Consider the following 26,855-nt stretch of genomic DNA (forward strand, 5'->3'; position numbering starts at 1 on the left):
GAGGGGACAGGCAGTGGGAAAGCAAGCTAACTTCTACACGCCTCGTCCATGAGCATATAGTACACAATATACACCGATCAGCCACAACATTAAAACCACCTACCTAATATTGTGTAGGTCCCCCTCGTACCGCCAAAACAGCTCTGACCCGTCGAGGCATGGACTCCACCTCTGAAGGTGTCCTCTGGTATATTTGGATTTCTGTATATATTTGTATCTACTGTATATTTGTATCTGATATTTTGTATCTACTGTAAATTTGTATCTGATTGTGCTACTTTGTTGTCTTTGATGCTGCAACAGTGCAAATTCCCCCTGGGGATCAATAAAGTACACTACTACTACTACTACTTATTACATTATTGGTTTTTATTACATAAAAAATTTGAATTATTGCATTATTGGGAGTTATTATACTATTGGTAGTTTATTACATTATTAGTTGCTACAGGGCTATAAAAAGCTAAGATGTTGTTAGAGGGTGAATTATTTCCACATGATTTTGAAAACTCTCAACGGGTCCAAGCTGTTTTGGCGGCACAAGGGGGGCCTACACAATATTAGGCAGGTCGTTTTAATGATCAGTGTATATAGTTCTTTACATCTCTAAAGATCTACAATATCATTTGGTTACCAAAGCCGCGTTTCCACCGCAGGAACTATACCCCGGAACTAGGAACCTTTTGAGGAACTCAGTGCGTTTCCACCGCAGGAACTAGGGTCTAAATTTAGTTCTGGGGGCTTTGTTTTACCCCCCAAAACGTTCCTGCTCGGGGGGTAGTACTTTCCGAAAGTACAGGAACCTTTTGGGTGGAGCTTGCAGCGCTGAACATTTCTGATTGGTCGAGTACTCGTAGCATTTGTGTTGTATTTATTTTCCGCCATTACCCGCCATGTTTGAAAATATGCCGCGGCAAACCAATGTATTTTCATAATAACTTCAAATCAAACTTGTATGTTATGCGGCGCAGTAGCCTACTTTTGGTTATAGCCTGTCAACGTCTTGGAATTATAACGTGTGCTCTTCTGTTCTTTTCTTGCTTTAGTATTCGTTTTATAAAATGCTAAGCATTCGTGCTGGGACAGCATATTACGTAGGCTACCAAAACATTCAAACGGATTAATTCGGTTGCTGAATATTTTCTTCCGGATTTTCTTTGTTAGCCCGTTGTAATTGACTCAAAACGTTTGATACAGTTATGTGAGGTATGCGGTAGTTCTGCATAATTAACATTGGTGATACAGTACAAGCAAACTGGAAATCACCTTCCGCACTTTTTATCCGGGTAAAATAACAGGTTAATTCTAGTAATCTTCCCTTTAGCTTTTTCAGACTGCCGTAATTTTACTCAATTTTACTGCCATTTTTCAATTCCGCGAAAAGACCAGGAAGACTATTGACTCATTTATGGTGCATGGTTCGCATCTGGAGGGCACACTTCGCTGCTCGGCTAGCAGTAACTTCGAAGGAAAGCAAACGGTGGCTGTACCACTACTAATTTACATTTTCACGCAAGTCCGAGTTTTCGTTCTATTCTTGTCATTTTGCGATTAGCCTATATGGAATTGACGACGAGAAAGTAATAAAACAGCAAATTGTTTACAACGTGTGCATGTTTTCTGCTGTTAATGAATGTGTTTGAGAGGATATATGAAAATCAATAAATACAAAAGTAACCATATATAGTCATTGTTGGTAACCCGTTGTATATAAGTGGAATAAACCCCTCCGGGCTGTCCCGGTTATTAGAAAATAATATAGGCTACTTCGGTGGTAGTATGGGGTTACAGAAGAAATCATATGACAGATGGACCGACGACAACGTCAGTGGGCTAATTTGCCTAATCTTCGCGGTACTTTAGACCCCGGTGGAAACGCAGACAACCATTGGCTGAAGGAACCTTTTAGTTCCTGGTAAAGTAGTTCCTGGGACTGAAAGTTCCGGGTAATTTTGGTGGAAACGCGGCTCAAGTGTCAAATGGCCTCTCTGAACACCCACATACACACAGCATAGAAAAAACAAGGGAGAATGCTCATTTTTGGTATCGTCATCAAATCTGATCCAGAATTTGTCCCGTGGAGTGCCTGCGGCTCCATTGTGTTCCGAAGCCCAACAGGCACACCCGCAAGCATCTGCAACCTCTCAAAAAATCTTTTAGGTGGGAAAAAAAAAACACTTCCACTGCTTTTGAGCTTGTTATTTTGGCTCAGTAATATTTAGAGTAATCCCGACTCTTGGAAAACAAACTCCCAAGGGGTTACCTTTCAGAAGAGATTATGCTTGTATTCAAACGGGATCAAGTAACCATTTCATTTTGGGTATGTCATTCTCAGACTTGTGTTAAAAAGAGGGCATTACAGAAGGGGTTAAATAGTTTTGTTTTTTTTTAAGTTTAAAAAATTGTTATCGTTTTCCTTTCTTCCATCCAACCATAAATGCCACCATTTTTCTGTGCAGATTCATCATGCTCGCTTTTTTAGTTCTTGTAGGAAAAACGCAGCAGGAAGACTCCAAGTTGAACTTTTGCTGACCTCAAAAATGGTGCTTGTAACTCTCCTCTCCCCCCACCCCACCCCACCCTCTCTCTTACACACGCACACACACAAACACACACAGACACACAAGAAGTGAAGAGCAATGTGGCCCAACAGCATGACAGTCGGCCCAACCCTTCTGTCTGAGCCGGTGGGCGTGTCCAATTCAACCTGTCACTCATTCCCGGATCAGACAGGCACTCATTCCCGCATCACTGCCCAACAAACAAACAAACCAGCCCAGCAAACGCAAACATGAATCATGATCCTTTATTAAAAAAAAAAAAAAAAAAAAAAAAAAAAACTCCATCTTTTTGTCATCATCGTCATTACAAGGATGCTCTGCTACAAAAAGGTTCCAGTTTAAAACTATTGCTTTTTTATCATATTCCTTTATTTGTTCCATAAATTTTAAGCACTGAAGTTTATTCCGTTTGCTGTATAACATTTTCTTGAAAGAATATCGATAAAGATAAGTGTGGTACACGCATGACCTCTATTCTCATCTCCCCCATTTGGCCCCTGAACACGAAAAGACTGAACCCACTCTAAGATTAACCCCGCCCCCCTACAGTGTCTCACGCCTTCTGCAAAACGCGATTGGCTCATTGCAGTCCAGACAACGGCTGCTGATTGGCTGAAACATTATCCCTGCCGAATTTCTTAATTTCTCGACCCAAATAAAAACCCTTCTTGCCCACCAACCAGCCAGACTCCACTCCACAAAGGGAATAAACAGTCCTGATGCAATTAAACCCATTAAGTATCAACACACCATTTTGAAGGAGGGGCCCTATTTTTGGGAGAGGGGCTGAACAACAAAGACAAAAAAAAGAGAGATAAAGATATAAAGGTCATTGTGATACACAGGAAAAACAACACATCTCCCTCATAAGAAATATATCTGTGGTATCAAATCTCGTCCATCCGTAAAACAGCACTGCATAGAACACAGGTGCCAGAATCCAGTCATCCGGGGCCGCAGTGTCTGCTGGTCTTTGCAGTGTTTCAGCACCTGTGATCACCGATTGGCTAAAGAATCCGCCCACCAAGTTTGTTCTCACAGCCTCTAAACGGCTGCCGATGCAAGGGACACCACAGAAACCAGCAGACGCTGGGGCAGGAACAAGGGGGTGTGAACTGAGGGGTGGAGATTTGGGAGGGGAGGGGGCGGGGGGGTTCCACAAAGGGAAAGTGTGTGTGTGTGTGGGGGGGGGGGGGGGGGGGGGGGAAGTGAAACTCACTCTAGCTGGAAGTGCTTTTCTCCTGTGCGTTCTCTAGCCTTGCAGGTCATTGTGGTCCCATAAGTGTCGCCCCCTGCTGGAGAAACTAACTGCACGGCGGACAGCGGGACTGATAGCAGAAAAGCAGCTATGGTGATGCGGAGATAACATCGTGCTCCTCAGCCACCAACTCTACAGCTCTTACCGCTGCAAAGGCAAGACGCTGGTGAGCTTTACTATCCACTGGTGAACTTTACTACTCGCTGGTGAGCTTTACTATCCACTGGTGAACTTTACTACTCGCTGGTAAGCCTGATACCTGCTGTTGAACTTTACTACCCGCTGGTGAACTTTACTACTTGCTGGTGAACTGTGCTACCCTCTAGTAAACTTTACTACCCCCTGGAAAACGCATGAAATTCAGGGATGGAGACGAACGGCACAAATCAGGGGCAGATGAGAGTAAATGGGGCGGGAGGGCTGCGGGGGTGGGGGGGATGGGGGTGCAGGGCGGGGGTGTGAAATGGAATGCGTATAAAAGGAATGTGCTGAACAAAAATGAGGCAACCCCCTCCATACACCATACAAACACTCCCCCACTCCACCCCCACACCAGCACCTCCCCCTCCATGGAATCCAAGTACCACAACACACTGAATCAGCAGAGAGAGAAAGAGTAGGATGGAGGGAGGGAGTGTAAGTGTTGGCATATGTAAGTGTGTGTGTGTGTGTGTGTGTGTGTGCGCGTGCATGTGAGTGTGTGTGCGCACGTGTGTTTGTGTGTGTCTGCAGATCAGAAGCTGTTGAGGTCCTGCAAGGTCTGGTCCAGGGTAGCATGGATCTTGAGGTTCTCCTCCTTGGCATCAGCCAGCCTCTCTGAAAGACGATAAACACACACAGCACGCACGCAGACACGCACACACACACACACAGCACGCACGCACGCACACACAGACAGACAGACAGACAAACTTGAGATAGGGACAGCATTGGGATATCTCTGGGAAATCAACTCAATTCATAAAAAGTCTGAAAATAGGCAGAATGACATACAAACTAATGACCAGAAAGAGAGGGAGGAGGGAGAGAGAGCAAGAGAGAGAGAGAGAGAGAGAGGGAGGAGGAAGGAAGAGAGATGACGCCTTGGCGAGAGGAGAGAGCATGCAACACATAAATCTCCCCTAGATTTGTTTTCTTTTAAAACGGAGTAACTCATTTAATGGGGAACACCCCAGGAGCTGAAATAGCACTGGGCTAACCGATCACAAGCCAGGAAGCACATCCAGTTCCCCCTGGGTTCTGTCCCCATCTACGCAGAAGCGGATTCTGTGGTAATTTTAAGGATGTCTGCTGGAGGAAGACGGGCCTCTGGGTGAGCCACAGCCCCGCCCCCCAGCGTCCGCGCAGCAGCTGTATCCGCTAGGTTGGTGACCTCACGCGATGGAGCGTGTATATAAGCTTCCTTACAAGCCGTCAGTTGCCCCGCACATTTCAATATTCAAAGGGTTGCAATAACGAATTGAAAAAAAAAAAATCATATTTACTCCCAGGCCCTGAGGTTCTGTAGATGCAAACCTTTGTGTATTTGTGTCAGGCCAGAACGAAGCAGCGTTTGTGTGTGTGTGTGTGTGTGTGTGTGTGTGAGAGAGAGAGAGAGAGAGAGAGAGTGTGTGTCTGTGTGTGTGTGTGTGTGTGAGAGAGAGAGAAAGAGAGAGAGAGAGAGAGTGTGTGTCTGTGTGTGTGTGTGTGTGAGAGAGAGAGAGTGTGTGTCTGTGAGAGTGTGTGTCTGTGTGTGTGTGAGAGAGAGAGTGTGTGTGTCTGTGAGTGTGTGTGTGAGAGGGGGAGTGTGTGTCTGTGAGTGTGTGTGTGAGAGAGAGAGAGAGAGAGAGAGAGAGTGTGTGTGTGTGTGTGTGTGTGTGTGTGAGAGAGGGAGTGTGTGTGTCTGTGAGAGTGTGTGTGTGTGTAATACACACGTCCATACTCAGGCATCACAGAACAGGAAGCAGCGCTATTGTTCCAGACGATTATTGGTTTTGTTACTCCAGAGGCGTGATGACTCAACACACAAAGCCAGGGCGGGGTCCCGTGAAAAGGTCACGCCCGAACGACACGACACGACACGAGAGAGGGAGCGTCGCGATCGCGCTCTATGACATCACGGAACGCGGCGTTCAGCAGGGAAAGCCCTGCCAGGCTCAGCGTCTCAGGAATAGCTGCTCACAGGCGTAGCTTGACATTTCAACATCAAAGCCAGAGAAATACATCATTGTTTGGAGTGGGTGGTGTTGGGGGGGGGGGGTTGGTGGGAACATTTAAGATGCACCGTGTTCAGGCCTGCGGCGACTGATCTGATCCTCGCCCCGTCCCAACGCCACGCCAGACTCCGGGCAACTCTGACATCGCCGCGGTTACCTTTCCGATTAGCGCACGCGGGCACACCTGTGAACGCTGTGCCGGGTGCTGGAAGGGCGATACAGAACGCAGAAGCGCCGTCGACGAAAGAAACTGCCAATTACAAAAATTTAAATTCAAAAACAATAAATTTGACTGCATGAACATGGTAATCTCATGCATTGATAATATGTTGTGTAGAAAAGCAATTCATTACAACAGTGCGAGTCTATTTTAAATAAAGTCCACCCGCAAAGATACTTTACTTGGGCTCTTCATAAGTAATCCCTGCTTAATTTTTTTTGGCGTAATCTTGGATGAGCCATCAGTGCCTGCTGTCTCGCCTTAAGGTTTTGTAACCAGTTTACCATTACAACACCCCTATACTCATCCCCCTCTAGAACGTCCGGGGCGTTCTACCTGCCAGGTGTGCGGAACGGACTGACAGGCCTGTTTCTGCCCTCTTCTCTGCTCAAGTAACTGTTTAAGGGCGGCAGTGTAGCATAATGATAAAATAATAAAATAAAATAAAATAAAATAAAATAAAAAGCTGTGGGTTCATTTCCCAGCTGGGCTACTGGCACTGTACCTTTGAACAAGGTCCTAAATCACAGTAAAAATAATAAAATGTTTGAAATCCAACTGGTTTAATGGACCATTTGTCTTTTTTTTGGTTTTTTAAATGTGTAAATTGCTCTGGATAAAAGCATGTAGTAAAACGCTGAACTACAATGCCAAAACGCTTTAACAAGCTATGTTACATCCGGATTTTAAATACACTTCTCTGGCTCTCCTTTTCCCCTCATACTACGTTGAAACCCGCATGCATTCTGAGCGGTTTGCTTTTCAAAGACCCTTTACAGCCACCCTCAAATTTGCCTCTCTTATCTTAAACCTCAGATTCATCTACTCTAGAAACCCCCACTCTTAGGCTTAATAAACTTCACTTATTTTGAACTCATCCGGGAAAGTTTTGTATATATGTATTTCGTTATACTGGAGTAAGGACACTGTACAAGACCCGCCCACCTCATGATAGGCCCCGCCCCCTCTGTGGAGAACACACGCCCACCTCAGCATAGGACCCACCCCCCTCAGGTGCAGGGGACACTGTGCCACACAGCTGCCCATGGGGATAAATAAAGCTCTCTGCAACAGGCTGCAGGAAAGCGGGACAATGCACTTCCTGTTTATGAGCCTATCACAGGAAGCACATCCTGTTCCTCCTCTCGGGGCTCTGCCGTTGCCGTAGAAACGGGGCAAATGACGGGGGTGTGATGGGGGATCTGGGAGATTTGCACAGCTCTGCAAAAAAATTACAACGGAAAGGTAATAGCGGCTTATCTTAAAATTAAGGGACGAGTTAGGAGGACTATTTTTGGTTTTAAGGGCAGAGCTGGACCAGTGGGGAACCTCTTTCAAAGACTTCATTACATCATTTTATTTAGTGGCTTAGTGGACACTTTCACCGACAGAAAGTTTCACGGCAAACTCCCCGCCATTTATCCAGGCAGATATTTCCTGAAGTAGCTCAGGTACTGTGCCTCCCTCTGGGATTTGAACCTGCAGCTGCTGTCAGCACACCTTACCGGACATATTAGATTTTAGATGGTTCATTATATTCAGTATGTAGACTATATTATGTCTATGTTACTTAAGTCAACACAGGTTTCGTAGCACTAAGCTAAAACAAAACCCTGTGCCCATACCGGCCCTTGTTTGGATAAGACTGGACGCCCCTGCCCTAAACAGTGGAACACCAAAAAATATCAGAGGCAGACTCTGTGGACATTAAAATGAAAACGTTCAGACTGCGTGAAAAATAACTATCGCACAGAGAAAACGTCACATGGGCAAAGGCCCACTAGCGTTCGCTACGAGTTGGAATCATTCTGGACGACCTACACGCCGCTCTCTCTGTAGCGGCAGTGTGTCGGGGGTGGGGGGGTGGGGGGTGGAGGGGGTTTGTAGATTCTTTCCGCACGTCATCTGATGAACGGCGACTCTACGGAGCTTCCGCGTCCAGGCCCCGTCACACTCACACCCGGACTACTGCTACTCCGGAGCCAGTGCTCCCCCACAGCTAATACAGAACACATTTCATTCTGCTTTTATTGTGCCTGTGTTGGCATTTTAAACCTTGTTTTTATCTGCTTTGGAAAGCACTTTGTGCTTTATGCTTGAAAGGAGCTATATAAATAAAATGTATTATTATTGTTCATATTATTATTATTATTATTATGTTTCTCTTCTTGAGCTCTGTTATGAATGTAGCCTGTATGCATTCACAATGTGTTTTGGCTCCTGGTTAGCATAGCTAACTCGCACTAGCTCTTAAGTGAAGCTGCGTCTATATCGAAGGGTCTAAGAAAGTTCATGGCCAGGCCTGACGACATTGGCCATTTTAATCAGGTGAAAGTGCTCCGGTTTCTCCTGTCGCTCAGGACAACGGTGTCTGCCCAATAAACACAGCACAGTGCAGTGTGACCACAGAGGGCAAAAAAATCTCAGAAGATGTGGGGGAAATCGCAGTAGATGTGGGGGAAATTCTAGTAGATATGGGGGGAAATCTCAGTAGATGTGGGGGAAATCCCAGTAGATGTGGAGGAAATCCCAGTAGATGTGGGGGAAATCCCAGTAGATGTGGGGGAAACTTAAATGATGGCATAGAATGTGAGCACTGAAAAGACCAACACAGACAAAAGGACTGCAGTGACTGAATCAGAGAACTTTTTTGTTCTTCCTTCCCTTCATTTTAACAAAGAATTCTACAGACACAGTGCAGAGAGAGAGATAGAGAGAAAGGGAGATAAAGAGAGTATACAATACAAAGACCATTCAAGATAAGCAAGAAGACTGTACAGTAACCCAAAAACATAGCCAATAAGAATAAGTAGGGGAATGAATAGAGGGAAGACAGGAGAAGGAAAAAGGGAGGGAGAGGGGAGGGTTTAGAGGGAAAAGAGGACGCCATGTTCTGGAAGGAGGTAGAGAAAAGATGGAACATTGGGTGTAGATGGAGCGAACACTGAACACAGAACAGGAAGCCACAGATCCCCCCAAAAAAATACAAAAGGAACAAGATGAAGGGATTGAGGGAGAGAGAGAGAGAGAGAGAGAGAGAGAGAGAGAGAACGCATCCAACACTGGAAAATACAGGCCGACAATATGAATTCTTGAACCAACAACCAGCCAGAGTGCATTTTGAGCTTCCAGATACTTAGTCCGAGTCTCATCTGAAACAGAGGGTGGGGGAAACACCATAGATTCAGATTCCAAACAGATCTGCGATCTACACACGTCTCCGATCAGCCACGGCAGACACCGCAGTCCATGCGTGTTTTCGGGAAACCGTGCACATGCACACACACACGAATGGGGAGGGGCGGGGAGTTAGCGGACTGCCAACGGCGTCCATTAGCTTGGTAACCTTGTGCGGTAATCGCAGTTTAAGTGCTGAAACGCGGTTCTGCTTCCAGTGCGGTAAGAAGGGCGAATGGGATTGAGTGTGTCATTAGGGCTAAATGCCGGCGAGGCCGGGGCAGCCAATCAGGAGCCAGGAGACATTTCACAACATGCGATCCAACATCTTAGTGCGAATTCAGTCCCAGTATTACAGAGCCCATACAATACGCTTAAAGAGAATCGCCCTCTCTAGATGAGTGTGCGGCAGAGCATTTTTTGTTATTGTTGTTTTTGGATCAAAGCTGCTCAGATATATTAAGTGGATCAGCTGGGCTCAGCTAAAAGGATTGAGCTATCCAGGTGATTTAAAGATCAGTGAATCCAAAGCGCACAGTTTTAATGAAACAATATCTCAATGGTCAGTGCTGTTTTAATGAAACAGTAGCTCTGTGTGTGGTAATGAGTCTATGGTCAGTGCTGGTTTAATGGAACGGTATCTGTCTGCGTGGTAATGAGTCTATGGTCAGTGCTGGTTTAAAGGAACGGTAGCTCTATGTGTGGTAATGAGTCTATGGTCAGTGCTGGTTTAATGGAACGGTAGCTCTGTGTGTGGTAATGAGTCTATGGTCAGTGCTGGTTTAATGGAACGGTAGCTCTATGTGTGGTAATGAGTCTATGGTCAGTGCTGGTTTAATGGAACGGTAGCTCTATGTGTGGTAATGAGTCTATGGTCAGTGCTGGTTTAATGGAATGGTAGCTCTGTGTGTGGTAATGAGTCTATGGTCAGTGCTGGTTTAATGGAACGGTATCTGTCTGCGTGGTAATGAGTCTATGATGACTGTTGGTTGCTGAGGAAATGGGAGGTCAGGAGTCATGAGAGGAAGCCTGCAGGCCTCCTCCTCCTCTTCCTTTGCAGCTTGCATCCTGTTCTGTGTGTGTGCGCTTGTGTGTGTGTATGCTTCAGTGTGTGTGTGTATGTGTGAGAGTGTATGCTTCAGTGTGTGTGTGTGTGTGTGTGTGTGTGTGTGTGTGTGTGTGCGTGCCCGCGCGTCCATGCGTGTGTTAACCCACCCTGGCAGGCACGTGTACACACTGACTGTGCCCTGCTGATGTGGCCTGCGTGGGCACAGCCTTCTGCAAGCACCCCCGTGCTCATGCCCATATAAGGACGTCTTTGGATCGCTAAGGAATCGAGGGTGTGTGCGTGTGCGTGTGCGCGCGCGAGCGTATGAGCAAGCCATCATCACACACGCTCACTGCCCACATGCCCTCAAAAAACAGGCGGAGCGTCGGTCCGGCCAACCAGGCGCTTGGCAGGCACCGGGCCGAAACCGGGGGCGACGGGACGCGCCCGAAAAAAAAACAGGGAGCGTATTTACATGGAGGTCATGTCATTCAGGGCGTGGTCCAGCTCCTCGCTAATGGCTTTGTACTTGAGCTTCTGAGCGTAGAGCTCGTCTGAGGTCGCACAGGAATGGAGGGAGGGAGGGAAGGAAGGACGGAAGAAAGGAAGGAAGGGAGGAAGAGAAGAAGGGAGGAAAGGAGAGAGAGCGAGTGAGTGATATCCATAGGATAACAAGGTGATAAACGGATCACAGGAAGCAAAGATCAGAGATATCAGTGCAATAGAAGGAAACGCAGAGAGAATTCATACACACAACAGACAGTAGCTATGCATAACAGAGAGTATACATGGCAGATAGTAGAAATATAATGATAAAAGATGGTTATAGATGGTACTGAGAACAGGGTGGACAGACCGAAGAGGAAACGGCTCTAATAGTCTAAGGGAGAAGATAGCGGTAAGTAAAGATAGCGGTAAGTAAAGACAGCGGTAAGTGAAGATAACGCGGTCACGGCGAGAGCAGGCCATGGGGAGGGAGCTCAGAGGCGGGCTCCTACCTTCCAGGTCGTCGATGGTCTTCTCCAGCTTGGCCACCGACCTCTCGGCGAACTCGGCGCGAGTCTCCGCCTAGGGGGAGGGGCACACGGTCAGGTGCACGCCACTGGACCCCCCCTCACGCCGAGCCAGCCGGGGGGCTGACTTGCCGGGGGGGGGGGCTGAGTGCTACGAATGCGGCTCTCCCCGAAACGACCGTTTGTTCCTCCTGGAGAAACGGTTATTGGGGTCCCTGCTCCTACACCCCTCTCCCCTTATAAATGAGTCCGCGACAGTCAGTAACGGGACCCACTTCAACTGCATGACCCCCATTTTACATTTTATTTATTTATCTATCTTTTGTTTTTGTTTGTTTTTTACAAATGACCATCGGCTGCTATGGGACTCTTATTCTCCCAGGTTGTTACAACAATGACACTGGCCTGATTAAGTTAGTGATGTCAGTATATTTAGCTCTGCTAGTTCTGCATCCCTATCCTCCATTAGTTCTCTGGGTCTGTTCTGTACCGATATCCTGTCATTTGGGGGGACACTGGCACTAAGACTGCTGGCCAATGTCCTTCTAGTGGCTTCTAGAGCCTCCAGAGCCTCGAGGACAGTATTCCGGAATCCCCTAAGGTTCTGGAACAGTCCACAAGCGTTCCAGAACTTCAGCGAAGCTCACCTCTTTCAGCTTGTCAGTCAGGATCTTGATCTCCTCTTCATACTTGTCCTCCTTCTGGGAGTACTGTTGGGGGAGGGAAAGAGAGGGAGAGAGACCATCAGAGAATCACCAGCTACATCATACTCGACTCACATGCCAGAAAAGGGGGGGTCGGGGGGGGGCAGAAATAGAGGAGCCCCCCCACTTCCCACCCCTAAACCTTTGATAGTTTTAAACACCACAGTGAGAGAATGAGGTAGGACACACCAAGCTACAAAACGACAAACCACAGCAGCGAACGTGCCGATACAAGATGCCTGTTTGGCAGCGCGCGGCGGCCAGTACAGGTTAAGCAACAAATCTAAAGAGACTACAGAACTTCACAGAGGCAGTGACATCATAATAGCCACCTTCACAACTTCAATCATTCCGTACTCGAGGTCCATTAAGGAAGAAGAATCATTAAAATCGCCCCACCAATCAGAGGAGCGAAACAAAATGGCACTGTTTAAAGCTTCAAGGTTTTAACCGTATATTCAAAATGGTCGCCCCAGGCATTCAAAGCAGCTCTCTGAAAAGCACCGAAGGACTTTTCTTTTTTTTTTTTTTAAATCATGGAAAGTGAAAACGAAGAACAGTTTCTATTTTCACAACCAGTGTAATTTCTCCTGAAGAGCAAAAAGCCGCTTCTCCCTCCCTCCCCTCCCCTCCCTCCCTCCCTCTCGAGGGCCGGGGAGCTCGGTGATGTCATCGCGTGGGCGAGCCAGCATTCCAGCGGCGGCGCTGCTCTGGGGCGTGGCCCGCGCGCGGTCGTTTCGTCCCGGCGTTCCGCTCACCTCGCCAGTTCCTGGTTCGACTAACCCCCCCCCGAGCGGCTCCAAAAAAACGCTCGCTCGCCCTCCCGCCCGCCCGCCCGCTCGCTCGCCCGCCCGTCTGCAATCCACCAGACGCCCCAACGGATCTCAACTTGCACACAGGAATGTGCGGCGGGGTGGAGGAGTGGGGTGGGGGGGGAATAAAAACTAGTTGTGCAGCAGGCCTTTAAGGGCACGGAGCCTCATTAGAACGCATATCCTCCCTCTTAGGATCGCAAGGCATTATGGGAAACATGCTTTCACTTCATAAAACCGGTGCTCTTAAAACACGGTAAAAAAACAGCACTGCACCGACTCATCAACAGCTCACTGGTTAATGCTGGACCCCAAACAAACACGCGCATTTCCGAAATTTGGATGGGTAACAACTCAACTGCCAACTCATCCAGTCAATTTCCGTCACTATGACTTATCAGCCTCTTAAAGCCAGCTACCCGAGTTGCAAACTTACGTCTGAATGAAGCAACTTCGAGGACTGCACTGGAATGCGTGGTGATGAAGTAAACACAGACTGTACATAAAGGGGTCCTTTTTTATTTTTTAACAATTTCCCAATATTCCCTGGTTTTCTCAGCCAAAAAAGTCTTAAAATGTTTTTTTTAATTAATCAAGTTCCAGCGCCTCTCACACAAGCCGTTTTTTCCATGCTCATTTGAATATGTAATGACCTGCAGCTGCGATTGGCCCCCGATTTCCACTCGCCCCACCCACAAACGGGAGGCTCGTGCTAAGCGGCATGGCAACAGCAAAGTGATGTCACGCCTAACGTGCACGAGCCGGAGTCAGAGCCAGAGTATGATGGCGACCAGGGTGACGTAGCGAGTCTACCAACATCTTGAAATAATAATGAAATTTATTTTATACTTGATCATTCACATTTTTTTTTCCAGGATAGGCAGCAGGTCCAGCCAACACACGCTATAATAATCTCCACACTCGCTCATTTGAGTATGGATGAGCCCAGTAACACAAACTGTACGAGAACACGGCGGTGCTACAAAGCCAAGACTGAATTATTTGCACAAGGTTGGCAAAACTCGCTTATCCTGCTTCATGGAATAACCCCAGGTCTACTGACTGAGGCAGAACCCAAGATCAATAAAGCGTGGGAGTTTGGATTACACCGTGCGATATAGATCCGTTTCTTTTCCCTGTATAGGATTATCTAGATCCTGGCACTTGTGGTTTGTGAAAATGTTTCTGGGATGAACGGTTCCATAATATTTAATGGATGCCCAACTCATTACATTACATTTATTTGGCAGACGCTTTTATCCAAAGCGACATACAAAAAGTGAATCCTCTATCCCCACTCTATCCACCCAACACCTCGGCACAAAGGGAAACCATCAGATCGAACCGAAGCCGTTGATTTTGGACGTCTGGATCCACGGGGGATCTGCTGGTAAACTTAGTCAGCATTTGAACAGCCAGCACCCCTACTTTGTAGCAACTAGCATTCGGCGATCACCCTGCTTCACTGCTAGCTCATGGGCCGGCCCTTGCTTGCGGAAGGGTGGGGATATGAAATCAGGGGGCAGACGATTGGTCGACTGTCTACGTAGAAAAATTCCACTGTTCCGTGTCGCCCATTTAAAGGAGAAAGTCACCGAAATCCCACCAAAACCCCTCATCAAACAAATGACAAATCTTGACGTTCCACAACCACAACAGAGTCTACGTCCCGCGCAAGACGTTGAAATGCATCTTTGAGATATTTCCTTTTAAGGTTAAAGCGACAAGGCAATGCGCCCGAGGGTGATAAAGTGAATGTGGAAAAACCGCACGCTATGCAGCATCAGGACGAGACCAAAACAACATGCAAGAAGAGATTCGTGGCCATTTGCCAGGCTAGCTAACTCCCTCACCGCGAAAACCATCACAGCAACAGCTGCGGTTTCTACGGAACAATAGGCACGAATTCCACCGTCGCCTCAAAAAATATTTGGCCCAGGATAATTATTCCTCGAAAAGAAAATTAATGCATAAAAAACTGTATTACAAACAAAAGAAAAAAAATCCCATAAAAATCACTTTAAATGCATGCAAAATCAAAACCACAACACCCAAAGACGCCTCGCGTGAATAATAATAAAATTTAAAAAGCATGCTTTGAGCACAAAATTCACATCTCTGCTAAACGCTCGTTCTAAGGCGGTGGAGTAGAGGCGAGGGTCTCACTCCTGGTCCTGGAGAGCTGCAGGGTACGCCGGCTTTTGTTTTTGTTTTTTGGGGAAGGAGTGTGGCACAGTGGGTAAGGAACTAGGCTTGTAACCGAAAGGTCGCAGGTTCGATTCCCGGGTAAGGACACTGCCGTTGTACCCTTGAGCAAGGTACTTAACCTGCATTGCTTCAGTATATATCCAGCTGTATAAATGGATACAATGTAAATGCTATGTAAAAAGTTGTGTAAGTCGCTCTGGATAAGAGCGTCTGCTAAATGCCTGTAATGTAATGTAATGTAATGTTGCTGCTCGTCACTTGAATGGGGACAGCGGTTGATCAGTCAAAGCTGTTGATTACAGAGCTAACTCGGGTCACCAGGTTTCTTGGCTCCGAGTGGGTTGCTGATCGAAAACACAAAGCCGGCAGACTCTGCGGCCCACCAGGACCAGGACTGAGGACCACCGGGGGGTGAGAGAGAGTCAAATTTAGCGAGTGTCGCACCAGGTAACATCGGAGCCAGCGGGTAACCCTGGGGGAACACACCAAACTGCCACTCACATGCCGCGTGCCCTTAAAAGGACTGAGAAACAGATCTTGCCCAATCGCTGTTAGGTAATAAGGAGGTGTTGGCCACGTTGTTGTAATAATGAAAGAACAAAAAAAAAAAAAAAAAAGGCTAGTGATGAAACACACTCAAAACCAAATAGCAACAAGGAGGGCCAAGATTTTAACCTTTCGAAGAGCAGCTTTTTTGGAATGTTTTTCAAGATTCGGAGTTCTTTGCTTTCAATAGCCAGCAGTGATCGTTACGTTAGCATTAGAATGTTCAATTCCAAGTCGCAATCTCTCACCTCAAAAGGTTAAAGTGTGTCTGTAACCGCAGAAACGGACACAGTGTTCGGCCGTAGCCCCCCCCCGCCCCCCCCACTGCCTTTTACAATAGGGGTTTCCTCGGCAGGCAGCAGGGGCTTTGCTAGATCGGGGTGGCTCTGACAGGAAGCGCCGTGACTCAGATGTTTTTGCCGAGAGGACGGGACGCAATCTGGCAGCAGGCAGGGGCTGTGGATCTACAGGCCCGGAGCATGCAGGGACTCGTACGCACAGCGCGCGCACACACACACACAAACACACACACAAGCGTGCACACGCATGCAGGCACGCTCCCCTTCTCCCTCCCTCCCTCCCTCCCTCCCTCCTATCCTACCTTCTCTGCTCGGGCCTCCAGCGACTTCAAGTTATTGGTGACATTTTTGAGCTCCTCTTCCAACTCCGCACATTTGCTGCGTTTTCACATTTTTTTTGGTTTTATTTGGTTTTCGCGTGGAAAGGGAGGTGGGGGAGGGGGGGTGGGGAAAGGAACGACAGAACAGAAGAGGAGAACGGGATGGAAAACAGTCGTGGAGGAGGAAAGGGGGAATAGGGAGCAGGGAAAGAATGCAGAGTGACGGGGGAGGAGAAGACGGAGGGATAAGACAGGACAGATTTACGAACGAGAGGAACAAAAAAGAGAGAGAGAAAAGGCATGAACTTTAACCCCGCGCAGCCCCCACTGTATAACAAAATGACACTTTAAAGACAGGACCGACACCGCCTACCCCCATAACACCCCCCCCACCCCTACCCCCCCCCCCCCCCCCCCCCCCCCCCCGAAAGAAAAAAAAAAACATTACACTCTGGAGACATGAAGGGACTGGAAAATGATGTTCAGTTCCCATTCAGAGACGTGTGTACACTGCTGAATATACTGTGTAATCACCTAACGCATGAATACTCAAATCTGGACCTCGAAACCAAATCCAGCCCTGGTTTCTTTCCCCCCCTTGGTAATTAACGAAGCGATTAGTGCTACTGATTGGCCGGACTCTATTCACACCTGACTCCCAGGTAAAGGGAGGGTGGAAAAACCAGCAGTTCTCGGCCCTCCAGGGCCGTGATTTGAGTGACAGGGACCCAAAGTGCGTACGTGACTGCGAACACACTGAACGAGAGGCCAGCCGGTGGTGGTTACTTCAAGGCAGCGCCAGTGTCTCCGATACAACGGGTAATTCAAATTATCGGGTAAACAAAAAAACGTTTTTATCTTCCCGGGCGCTACGTCGGGAACAGAAGCGAGGACGGACGCCCGGTCAGCCACGTCAGGCCGTGCGGGGGGAAGGCGGAGCTCGCGTTCCCGAAACGCGGAGCCGCACGGGGATCAGCGGTTTGAGTGAGCATCTTTAGCGGGGTTAAGAGGTAAAGGGGAAATGTCAGGAGAGGAGGAGGAGTGGGGAGGGGGGAGGCAGGACCAGTTTCGGGGGGGGGGAAAGCCAGGTAAGCCAGGACAGGACAGAGAGGAGGGTGAGGTGGTGCCAGTTCTCGTTTTGAAAGTCGGACCCATCCAGCAGTGTTTTGTGGGGGAAGTCCGAAGTCATGGGAGTCCAGGTCCATCCATCAGCCTCTGCGTGAGCTGTTCTCAACCCCATCGTGCACGCGCACGTACACACACACACACGCACGTACACGCACGTACACACACACACACGTACACACACACGCGTAAACACACACGCACGTACACGCACGTACATGAACACGCGCACAGTCGCAGAATAATCTCTCGGGAAATGCAAGAGGGCAGTACCTCGTCTTCGGAGGCTTGGAGAGTCTTCAGTGATTGGTCGAAACCCCTCAACTCTTCCTCCAATGCCCGAGCTTTGCTGTTAGTGGGCGGGGAGGGGCGGGGCAGGGGGTGTTGATGCACATGCAGATCAAGGACGAGGGGGAGGGGCATGTAGACGGAGCCCAAAAAAGCACATGCAGAGAAAATAAAACACATTTGAGTGGGGGAGGGGGAGACGAGTTTGGACATGTAAAGAAGCCGACCCAAAATCACACTCTAAAGTTATGTTACCACCTCCTCAGGATACACACACAAGCACATTTGCACTTAATGGCAGAAAGACTTATCATTAGTCTCATCATTAGACTTATCACACTTATCTGTAGACTTATCATTAGACTTATCACACTTATCATTAGTGGGCCACCAACATATCTGCCCTAAACTGTTATAAAGGTCAGCAAATGGGTAGTGGGAACAGTGAGCTGTCAGTATATTAGAATCTATTCCTACAAAGTCTATGGTGCTTTTTTCCCCTTTTCCCTGTACACTGAGGGTCACTAATTTAGAGTGTGTGTGTGTGTGTGTGGGTGTGCGCGCGTGTGTGTGTGTGCGTGTGTGCGCTTGTGTGCGTGTGTGTGTGTGTGTGTGTGCGCGTGTGTGTGTGTGTGTGGGTGTGTGTGTGTGGGTGTGTGTGTGTGCGTTGGAAAAGAACTCACGCCTCTGCCAGCTCAGCTCTCTCCTCTGTGCGCTCCAGGTCTCCCTCGATGATCACCAGCTTACGAGCCACCTGTACACACACACACGCACACACATACACACGCGCACACACACAGACACACACACACACACACACAGACACACACACACACACACACACACACACACACGCGCGCACACATACACACGGAGAGGAACAGAGGCAGAAGTGAGGCACAGAATGGAACCCACTGCCCAGTGCCCGCGCGAGCAAGGGGGGCGAGGGGGGCGCGGGGGGCGAGGGGGGGGCGGAGGGCGCGGGGCGCTCACCTCCTCGTACTTGCGGTCGGCCTCCTCAGCGATGTGCTTGGCCTCCTTCAGCTGGATCTCCTGCAGCTCCATCTTCTCCTCGTCCTTCAGAGCCCTGTTCTCAATCACCTTCATGCCTCTGAGGGGGGGAGGGAGGAGGGAGGGATGGAGCGATGGAGAGAATGAAAGGAAAACAAATTATCTACCCGGCGCAATGAAGGCCCTCCGTGACATCGCTCTCATTCTCCAGAACGCTCGAAACCTTCGAGGTTCCAAAGAACCTTCTCCCAGAGTTCTGGAATTCTGCAGACTCTCTCTCTCTCAATAAACTACTAATGAACTCATATGGTCTCCACTGACCATTTAAACTTCAAACTTAATCCAAATTTTAAACCCGACAGTGTATTCTGGCTCACAGATTTCTGGCGACAGGGTCCAGGCAGAGCATTTGGGTCACGTCAAATTCATCGCGGCACAGGAATATTTTGGGTCCTTGGTTTCTGTTCCGAGGCTCCTCTCAGCTAAGAGCCGCCCCCGTGGAGGCCGTGGTTTCCCACAATGCTCTGTTCCGCCGCCGCGTTGCCGGGACGTTCGTGTAAAGGGACGCTGCCGCCACCGCTGCTGCTTTTGGGCCCGATTCTTCTCCGTGAGGTTTCCACAGGGCCCGGTTCTGGCTTCAAGTCCAGCCAAGCAAGCGCATACAGCAGTTCTGCCCACAGACCTCTGACCAATAGCTGGTATTTTTACTGCACGACCAGCAACGGGCTCCACGTGGTCCAAGTGCTAGGGTGGTGCACAATGATTTCTTTTTGGGCTTTGCCAAACTCCCAAGTATGTTTGAGAAGAAGGAAAATAAGCAAACAAAAAGCAACGCCCGCATTTATTTGCACGGCAAAGCTGAGGTGGATTAATGTTGGCAAAACCCAGGGCCCAGTGTCCTCGGTTCACACCCCGCGGTTTTGAGCTTAGCTGGCCTTTCAGGGACACAGCCTGAAACTGCACTGGTTACTGAAACAGCACTGGGTCCAATGTGAACTGAAACAGCACTGGGCATGATGTAAACTGAAACACTACATACTGAAACAGCACTCACTGGTTACAATGTGAAGCCTGTTGAAACACAGCCGCCCTCGGCCTGACTCAGAACCAGGCCCAGCTGGGGCCCACGCTCCACCATCTGCTCCCAAAACCGCCTCCCTCCTCCTGCTGCACCCAGCGACCCGGTTGGTCAGCTCACATCATCACCCAGGTTCGCTCTGGGAACAAACTGCTCCCAGGGAAAGTGTCTGGCTGCAGGTGCCAGCACACATAAACCTTCCTCACAAACGCCAGGGACTTTGCGTGTGTGTCTGATATCGGGCCAAACAAACTCTTTCCCAGGGGTTTATGCTCAAACACTGACTGCTTTTCCCAAGATATGATCAATGAGCTCCCATGAAACAGAAATGTGATGAGGTCTAACTGTGAAGGACATTGGTTATACGACAACTGCATCTGAAAGCAAACCCGTAGAGCTTCTGAGACTCGCCCATTACCCTAAACCTGGCTGGCCCAACCCTGCTCCTGGAGATCTACTGTCCTGTACTAGATCCTCACTCCCATTACCCTACACCAGGTCTGCCCAACCCTGCTCCTGGAGATCTACTGTCCTGTAGGTCTTCACTCCCATTACCCTAAACCAGGCCTGCCCAACCCTGCTCCTGGAGATCTACTGTCCTGTAGGTCTTCACTCCCATTACCCTAAACCAGGCCTGCCCAACCCATGCTCCTGGAGATCTACTGTCCTGTAGGTCTTCACTCCCATTACCCTAAACCAGGCCTGCCCAACCCATGCTCCTGGAGATCTACTGTCCTATAGGCCTTCATTTCAAACCTAACAAAGCCTCATTCAACAGCTAAAGCAGGGCTGCCCAACCCTGTTCCTGGAGATCTACCATCATGTAGGTTTTCACTCCAACCCTAACAAAGCCACACCTCATTCAACAGCTGATCAGCAAAGTTAGGTGTGTCAAATTAGGATTAAAATGAGGTCTGCTTTGTTATGGTTGGAGTGAAAACCTACAGGATGGTACAGCTCCGGTAGCAGGGTTGGGCCAGCCCTGCTCTAGCTGGTGAATGAGGTGTGCTTTGTTACAGGGCGTTCACACAGCGAGCAACTTGATGGGTTGCTCAAGTTTACAAGGCTGAGAGAGGGTATCCTCTTAGTGGTCTCGTGCAACTACATATTATTGAAGAGAAACAATGGTGTCATCAAAGACGTATATTTGCTATATAGCCACATATCATCACCTTTTGTTTCTATAGTTATGTCAGCAATAACTAATGTTCATCAGTGTCTCTCGTTAGCCATATATCTCTCTATATCTCTCTCACTAGTTAGCCACCTAGCTAGCTACCTCTATCTCACTCACTAGCAGTCTAATGATCTCTCCATATCTCTCACTAGTAAGCTGCCTAACTAGCGATCTCTCTATCTCCCTCACTAGCTAGCTAGTAAGCAAATTGATACTGCCGTCCAAGCGTCATTTTCAGACACTTAACCCTGTACTCTTTTTTTTTTTTTTTTTAAATGTTGTATAAACCCAGGGGCAATGGTACCACAATGATAAGTTGTTCATCCATTTTACCTCCCGCATTTTTACAAAATGGTATCATATCGGTTGGAGAAATAGGAAGCCAGAAACTCTGATTGGCTGTTGACCAAATGTTGAAGGGCGATGCTCACGAAAAGTTTAACTGTGGGCAACATTTTTTGGGCAACTTTGGTTGCCCAGTTGCTCAACGTCACTCAGCTACATAGAGAATGAGTGAAAACCTACAGGACGGTAGATCTCCAGGAACAGGGCGAGGAACCCCTGCCCGAAATGCCCTGACTGGTTTGTCTGAGGGGTTCTGAGATCTGAGATCCGTCACCAAGACTGGACTCCAGGCCTGGGGAACTCTGCCCGACGACTGGGTGTCATCACCCTAACGCTGGGTCCTCTCCCGACTGGGCTCGCGCCCGTTAGCCCCGCCCCGCCCCCTGCCCACCTCTCGCTCTCGTCGGCCGCCTTCTCGGCCTCCTCCAGCTTCTGCAGCGCGGTGGCCAGCCTCTCCTGGGCGCGGTCCAGCTCCTCCTCCACCAGCTGGATACGCCTGTTCAGAGAGGCCACCTCCGCCTCAGCCTATCAGGAGAGGGAGAGGAATGTCAACACACGCCCACCGACACGCCCACGGACACACATACAAACACATACATGCCTAAAAACACGCGCAGGCATATATCCTCACGCACACACTTCCACATACGTGAGCATGAACACAAATTTCCTCACTCTGAAACACTCCCAAGCAAGAACACACACGCACATCCCCTCTATTTACCAACTTGCACACACACTCACACATCAGCGCACACGTTCTCACACAGCTGTAAGCTGGGTGTACACACACACACACGCACACACACAGAAAAACATGCACACACAAGCACACGTCCCCTTACACGCACAGCCGAGCTGGAACGCAGAGCTTCGGAACACTGCATTGTGACATCAGCGAGATGGAATGTCTGTGAACTCTGAACTCTGAAGATGACATCACACATCCTGCCATAAGGTGTGGGTGACTGTAGATCTCTTATCAGTTCAGTCATTCAGACAAAGGAAATGGAGTTTCTTAAGAGGGAGCGGGGGTATGAATCAGGGTTCAATCATCTGAATATTCCATCTGGGTAGTCACAGGTTATTCTAATACTGCTGAAGGCACACTGCTGGCTTTATTTAATAGTTGCATGCAAGACTTTGGTCCCATCTATTGCCACCATAAAGGGGGCCGGGTCAGGCCCACAACATTTACTCTGGCGAGCTGGCGCGAAAGTGACAAAGGGGCGTAAAAGCCGTGGTTTTTGCTGACCTAGACTGCCGCTACCCAAGAGGGAACAGGCCAAGACTAGGCGTGGATGTCCTGGAATTCATTTCAGAGAATCCTTTTCCTGAATGACGTTCACGAAGGGGGGGGGGGGGGGGAATCGCAACGGCCCAGCGCGTTAAAGGTGTGTGTGAGCGCGTGCGTGAGCGAGGAGGGAGGACGTGACAATGATAGAGAAAGAACGGAGGGAGGGAAAGACTGCCAAAGATGGACAGATGAGGACAAAGAAAATAGGAAACACTGATCCGCCAACCTGTCAGCAATGACTAATAGCAGCAGTACTGACACAGACACACAGACCTCTGCCAAGCCTCTTCAGACCATATGCAGTAGTGCTTTGGCACTGTGAATGCCGTCAGACTACAAACAAATTACACTTAAGCCCTGCAGATTATGAAATGCTGAATTTATTTTAAAAAGCGCAAGTTTTTTTAAATATCAGCTTTAGAATCACACACAAAAGGTGCAGACTAACAGCACATTGCCCAAAGGGTAACTGTGTTCGCACATCCAATATATTTTTCTGGTTTTAACATTTGGGCGTTCTTTGTTTTTTTTTGTAAGAATTAATTAAATAATATTTTGAGTTTTACATATTTCAGAGAGTCCCTGTCAGCCAGCTACAGTTCACCCTCTAGTTCCAGAGGCCGTAAAACAGCCCGGCGTTCTGAAGCGGGTCGTAACGGAGGACAGCGGGAACATCAATCAGAGGATCAGAGAGGAATGCAGGGCAGTGAGCACACCTTCAGTCTTTTCATCCACGTCCGTGACCAGATAAGCAAAAGTATTAAGACTAAAATGTCAACTTTCAGACGATTGGGCCTAGTTTCCATCTCAGCTCAAGGCTTCTAATAAAACAAAGAGCACTCAAAGGACAGTAAATAAATCTGTCGTGAGAAACTACTCGATCAAATAATACCTACAGGTATAGCTATACCCACTCCTCCTGCAACTGCTTGTTTATATTTCTATAAGAGAGAGCAGACATGCATTTTTAACTCCAGTCAGACCGGGGGGGGGAAGCAGAGAAGGTTACAGACAGAGAGACTGGATCACGTTGCAGAAATTCCTAAATCGAACCCGCAGCCATGCAGAGATTGCAGGCAGGTGGCTCAACCCCTTGAAAAGTAGGTTTCTTGGAATGTTTTTCAAAATTCCAAGTCAGTGTTATAGAACTCCCACAGTGACTGTTACACCAGCATTAGAATGTTCAGTTAAGCACACTCTAGTCGCACATTTGTGATCTCACACCGGCGTAAAAAGGGTTAATGACACAGAAAGACCAACAGGGCTGTTGCAACACAGCAGGGTGCCTCATAAAGTGAGTAAGTGCAGACATTCTCTCCTGCAGGGCATTGCAGGGCAGATCACCGTTGTTACATGCCTCGGCGTCATCCGAGCAATGGTCTGCATTTTTGCATTCGAGCACAGCCTAAATTTCCTTTCCCTGGGGATCAGGGTTGGGAATGCCACTCAATCCAGACAAGTTAAAGCCACTCCAGGTTTTACTCAATGCTGTTAAAGCATCCAGTGAGGAAGTCGCCTGCTGCTCCTGGACTCCACTGAACTAGCTATAACCTGCTTCTAGTAAAAACTGGAATGGCTCAAAGTGAAACGTAGCCTATTGGGAATACCAGGTCCACCTCTGTTATGGACTGCTTGGTAAAATCACTGTCTAACGTTTTTCCAAAACCCCATTCAAAATGATACCATTCTAAGGGAAGGTAAGACTCATTAAAATGCTGCCAGTCAAGCACAGCCAGCCCAGCAGCGAGCAACAGCGTCGCTGCAGGAAGAACGGCCTACGTCGCAAGACGGGACCAGCAACTTTGAGAAATCGAATCCTTTATAAGTCAGCTGGAATTCGCTCATTCATCAAGCTAACGCAATGACGATTCTGCACAGTGCTCTTCTCTCCTTCGCGTTCAAACTCAAAATATCACACCTCCCCTTATATCAATATGACACTCTTTTACAGCACGAGACTCTTTGTCTCTCTGCGTACATATATTTATACTATGAAACATAAAATAAAGTTAAAATTACGCTAGTAGGCTATGCGACTAGACAGCATATTGGCCATTACAATGACGCTCCAGGCAGCAGTGGGCAATTTCAGAGCGTACTTCTACAGAGAACCAATTTGGCAACCAATTTTGGCAGCGTTACGGTTCAGTTTAAATATTCATACTTGATAGGAAAGCAGTCTGATAAACCGAGTGATTTTCTACTATATGGTTCCTGGGTGACGGCAATTTTGGACACTTGCTAGTCACTAGCTGGAATTGTAGATAGAGGGTGTAATTTAACTAGTTAAACTGAGTGATGACTGGTCGTAGTGTGAATACCAGACTGGAAATTTTGCCAGAACATTTGGGAAACGCCCACCCACAGACTCTTCAATAAGCAATATTGCAAAGAGTTCTTTAATGACCACTGAAAAGTGGGACCGGGACCTGGTTTAACGACTGGTCAAATACACCGCTTAATCCCCCGAAACACTACGGTGGGGGCTAAGATTTGACCACTTCAGTCCCGAGAGAATACTGTCCCCCTACAGGCGGTCCAAAACGTCATCCATCAGAAACCAGGTTCTCTCCGGCCATCCACCACCCAGACACCAAGGAACAAAAAGTTTGGAATCCTCAAATTTTAGCTAGTTCCTGCTAATCTGCACTTTCGTCGCGAAAAATGTTGGATAAGGCCATAAGAGAAAGGCATTTAGGTTACACTATCATAACTTGAACATTTGAAAATCTACGTAAATTAAGCATTATTTTTAAAAGTAAAAATATTTGTAGTAACTGTAATTATAAACGACATAATACGGGAAAATGGGCAATTTATTCCCATATTTGCTGTTACAGTGAGCCCCCAGGCAGGTTAAGTTACATAAAGGCCTACTTTGAATGATAAGTGACTATACACTTACAGGACGAGTATTTGCCGTTTTGAGCGTTTAAACAGGGATTCGCGATAATATTCATTTAGACATTCCTGGTAACACAGCGCAATTGCAAATTCAAAAATCTAGAAGGCTAAATTACAATCATTATGTGCAACTACACTGGCGAATAAGCTAGCTATACCCCCTCGCTGCATGTGAGAAATCACTTCTCAACATTGCAGAAAGTCATTTATCAGACGACATAAAACTTTCAGATAACTACCTGTTCTCTTGACTGTTTTTCCTCCTCGACTTCTTTCTGCAAGTGCTGGGCTTTCTCCTCCGCTTCATCCGCCTGTTGCTGGAGAATCTTGATTTTTCGCTTCACAGCATCGATGCTGTTCACCCCGGTCATTTTCCCGCAAAAATGGTTTAGGTTTCGATTAAAAAGAAATAACCGGCTATCTAGCCAACAGGATAATTGCAGAGGTTTTTAGACGCCTGTGTAAACTATGAAAAAAATCAAGAGAATCGACTGTTGCGCTGTCTCCAAACTTGAAGAGAATAGGCAGTCAGTCGCACGCAATTTTACCGTATTCCGGCGAAGAAGCTACGCCCGCCCAATGAATCAAACGAGCTGACGACTAGACAGTTTATCAGCCAGCAAACCACAGTAGCAAGCTAATTTTCTACCAGTGAGGTCGGTCGCGCTCCTGAATCAAACTGTTTTAACAAATTTAGTATAAATGTGCATATATCCAAGTGCCTTTTGGCTGCAATACCACTTTCCCGCTAGCTTAATGAGTCACGGAAAACTTGCTGTCCGAGTTGCTTAGCAGATGAAATGGCTTTTGTTCTACCGTGCTAGCCCAGACAAAAACTTTTTGCTTGATATCTAGTTGGTTAGTTTGTTCCAGTTGTTTCCGAGATGGAAAATTGTTTCCAATACCGATTCAGTTTCAGCGTCCCGTAGGCAGATTTAAAAAATAAACTGGAAGGACTTTCTGTCTTCTGCACTCCCTTCTCTTTCTTTCTCTCCCTCTCTCTATCCCAAAAGCTCAATCGCCGTCTTCACTTTCTGTTCTTCCTTCTTTCAGCTTACTTCCGGTTTACTCCACCCTGTCTCCGATGCTCGGTTGGGGAGTGCCCACAAAATTCCGGGGAGTGAGAGTGCCCCCGAGTGAGGAAGTTACAGGATGAGGTGATCCTTCCGATTTTTCAATCTCAAAACGCCTCACACAAAAAAGCTAAGTTTCTATATCTAAACTGTCTGTTGAGGCAGAATGACGTGTGCTTTCACAGGTAAAATATTA

At 47.8% G+C, this 26,855-nt stretch overlaps 1 protein-coding gene across 11 annotated transcripts in view; it reads right to left on the reverse strand.

Annotated features, from left to right (window-relative positions):
• Window positions 1–4,536: 4,536 nt before the first annotated feature.
• The window catches only part of tpm3 (tropomyosin 3), a 30,118-nt gene continuing 7,799 nt past the window's right edge, over window positions 4,537–26,855 (reverse strand). The window contains exons 1-9 of one of the 11 annotated variants that reach the window (XM_035429825.1): window positions 25,826–26,742; window positions 21,777–21,910; window positions 18,768–18,885; window positions 18,458–18,528; window positions 16,344–16,419; window positions 12,120–12,182; window positions 11,458–11,527; window positions 10,935–11,013; window positions 8,859–9,386 (exon numbers count right to left, since the gene is read on the reverse strand). In XM_035429825.1, the coding sequence (XP_035285716.1) occupies window positions 9,383–9,386; window positions 10,935–11,013; window positions 11,458–11,527; window positions 12,120–12,182; window positions 16,344–16,419; window positions 18,458–18,528; window positions 18,768–18,885; window positions 21,777–21,910; window positions 25,826–25,957 (747 nt within the window). In that variant the 5' untranslated portion in view covers window positions 25,958–26,742 and the 3' untranslated portion in view covers window positions 8,859–9,382. Of the gene's footprint in view, window positions 4,636–8,858; window positions 9,387–10,930; window positions 11,014–11,457; window positions 11,528–12,119; window positions 12,183–16,343; window positions 16,420–17,759; window positions 17,836–18,457; window positions 18,529–18,767; window positions 18,886–21,776; window positions 21,911–25,825; window positions 26,745–26,855 lie in introns of those variants that run through there. The other 10 variants (XM_035429821.1, XM_035429824.1, XM_035429820.1 and 7 more) reach the window with 10 other exon arrangements.

Source organism: Anguilla anguilla, chromosome 8 (genome assembly GCF_013347855.1).
Source record: "Anguilla anguilla isolate fAngAng1 chromosome 8, fAngAng1.pri, whole genome shotgun sequence".
In the NCBI taxonomy this organism is placed as follows: domain Eukaryota; kingdom Metazoa; phylum Chordata; class Actinopteri; order Anguilliformes; family Anguillidae; genus Anguilla; species Anguilla anguilla.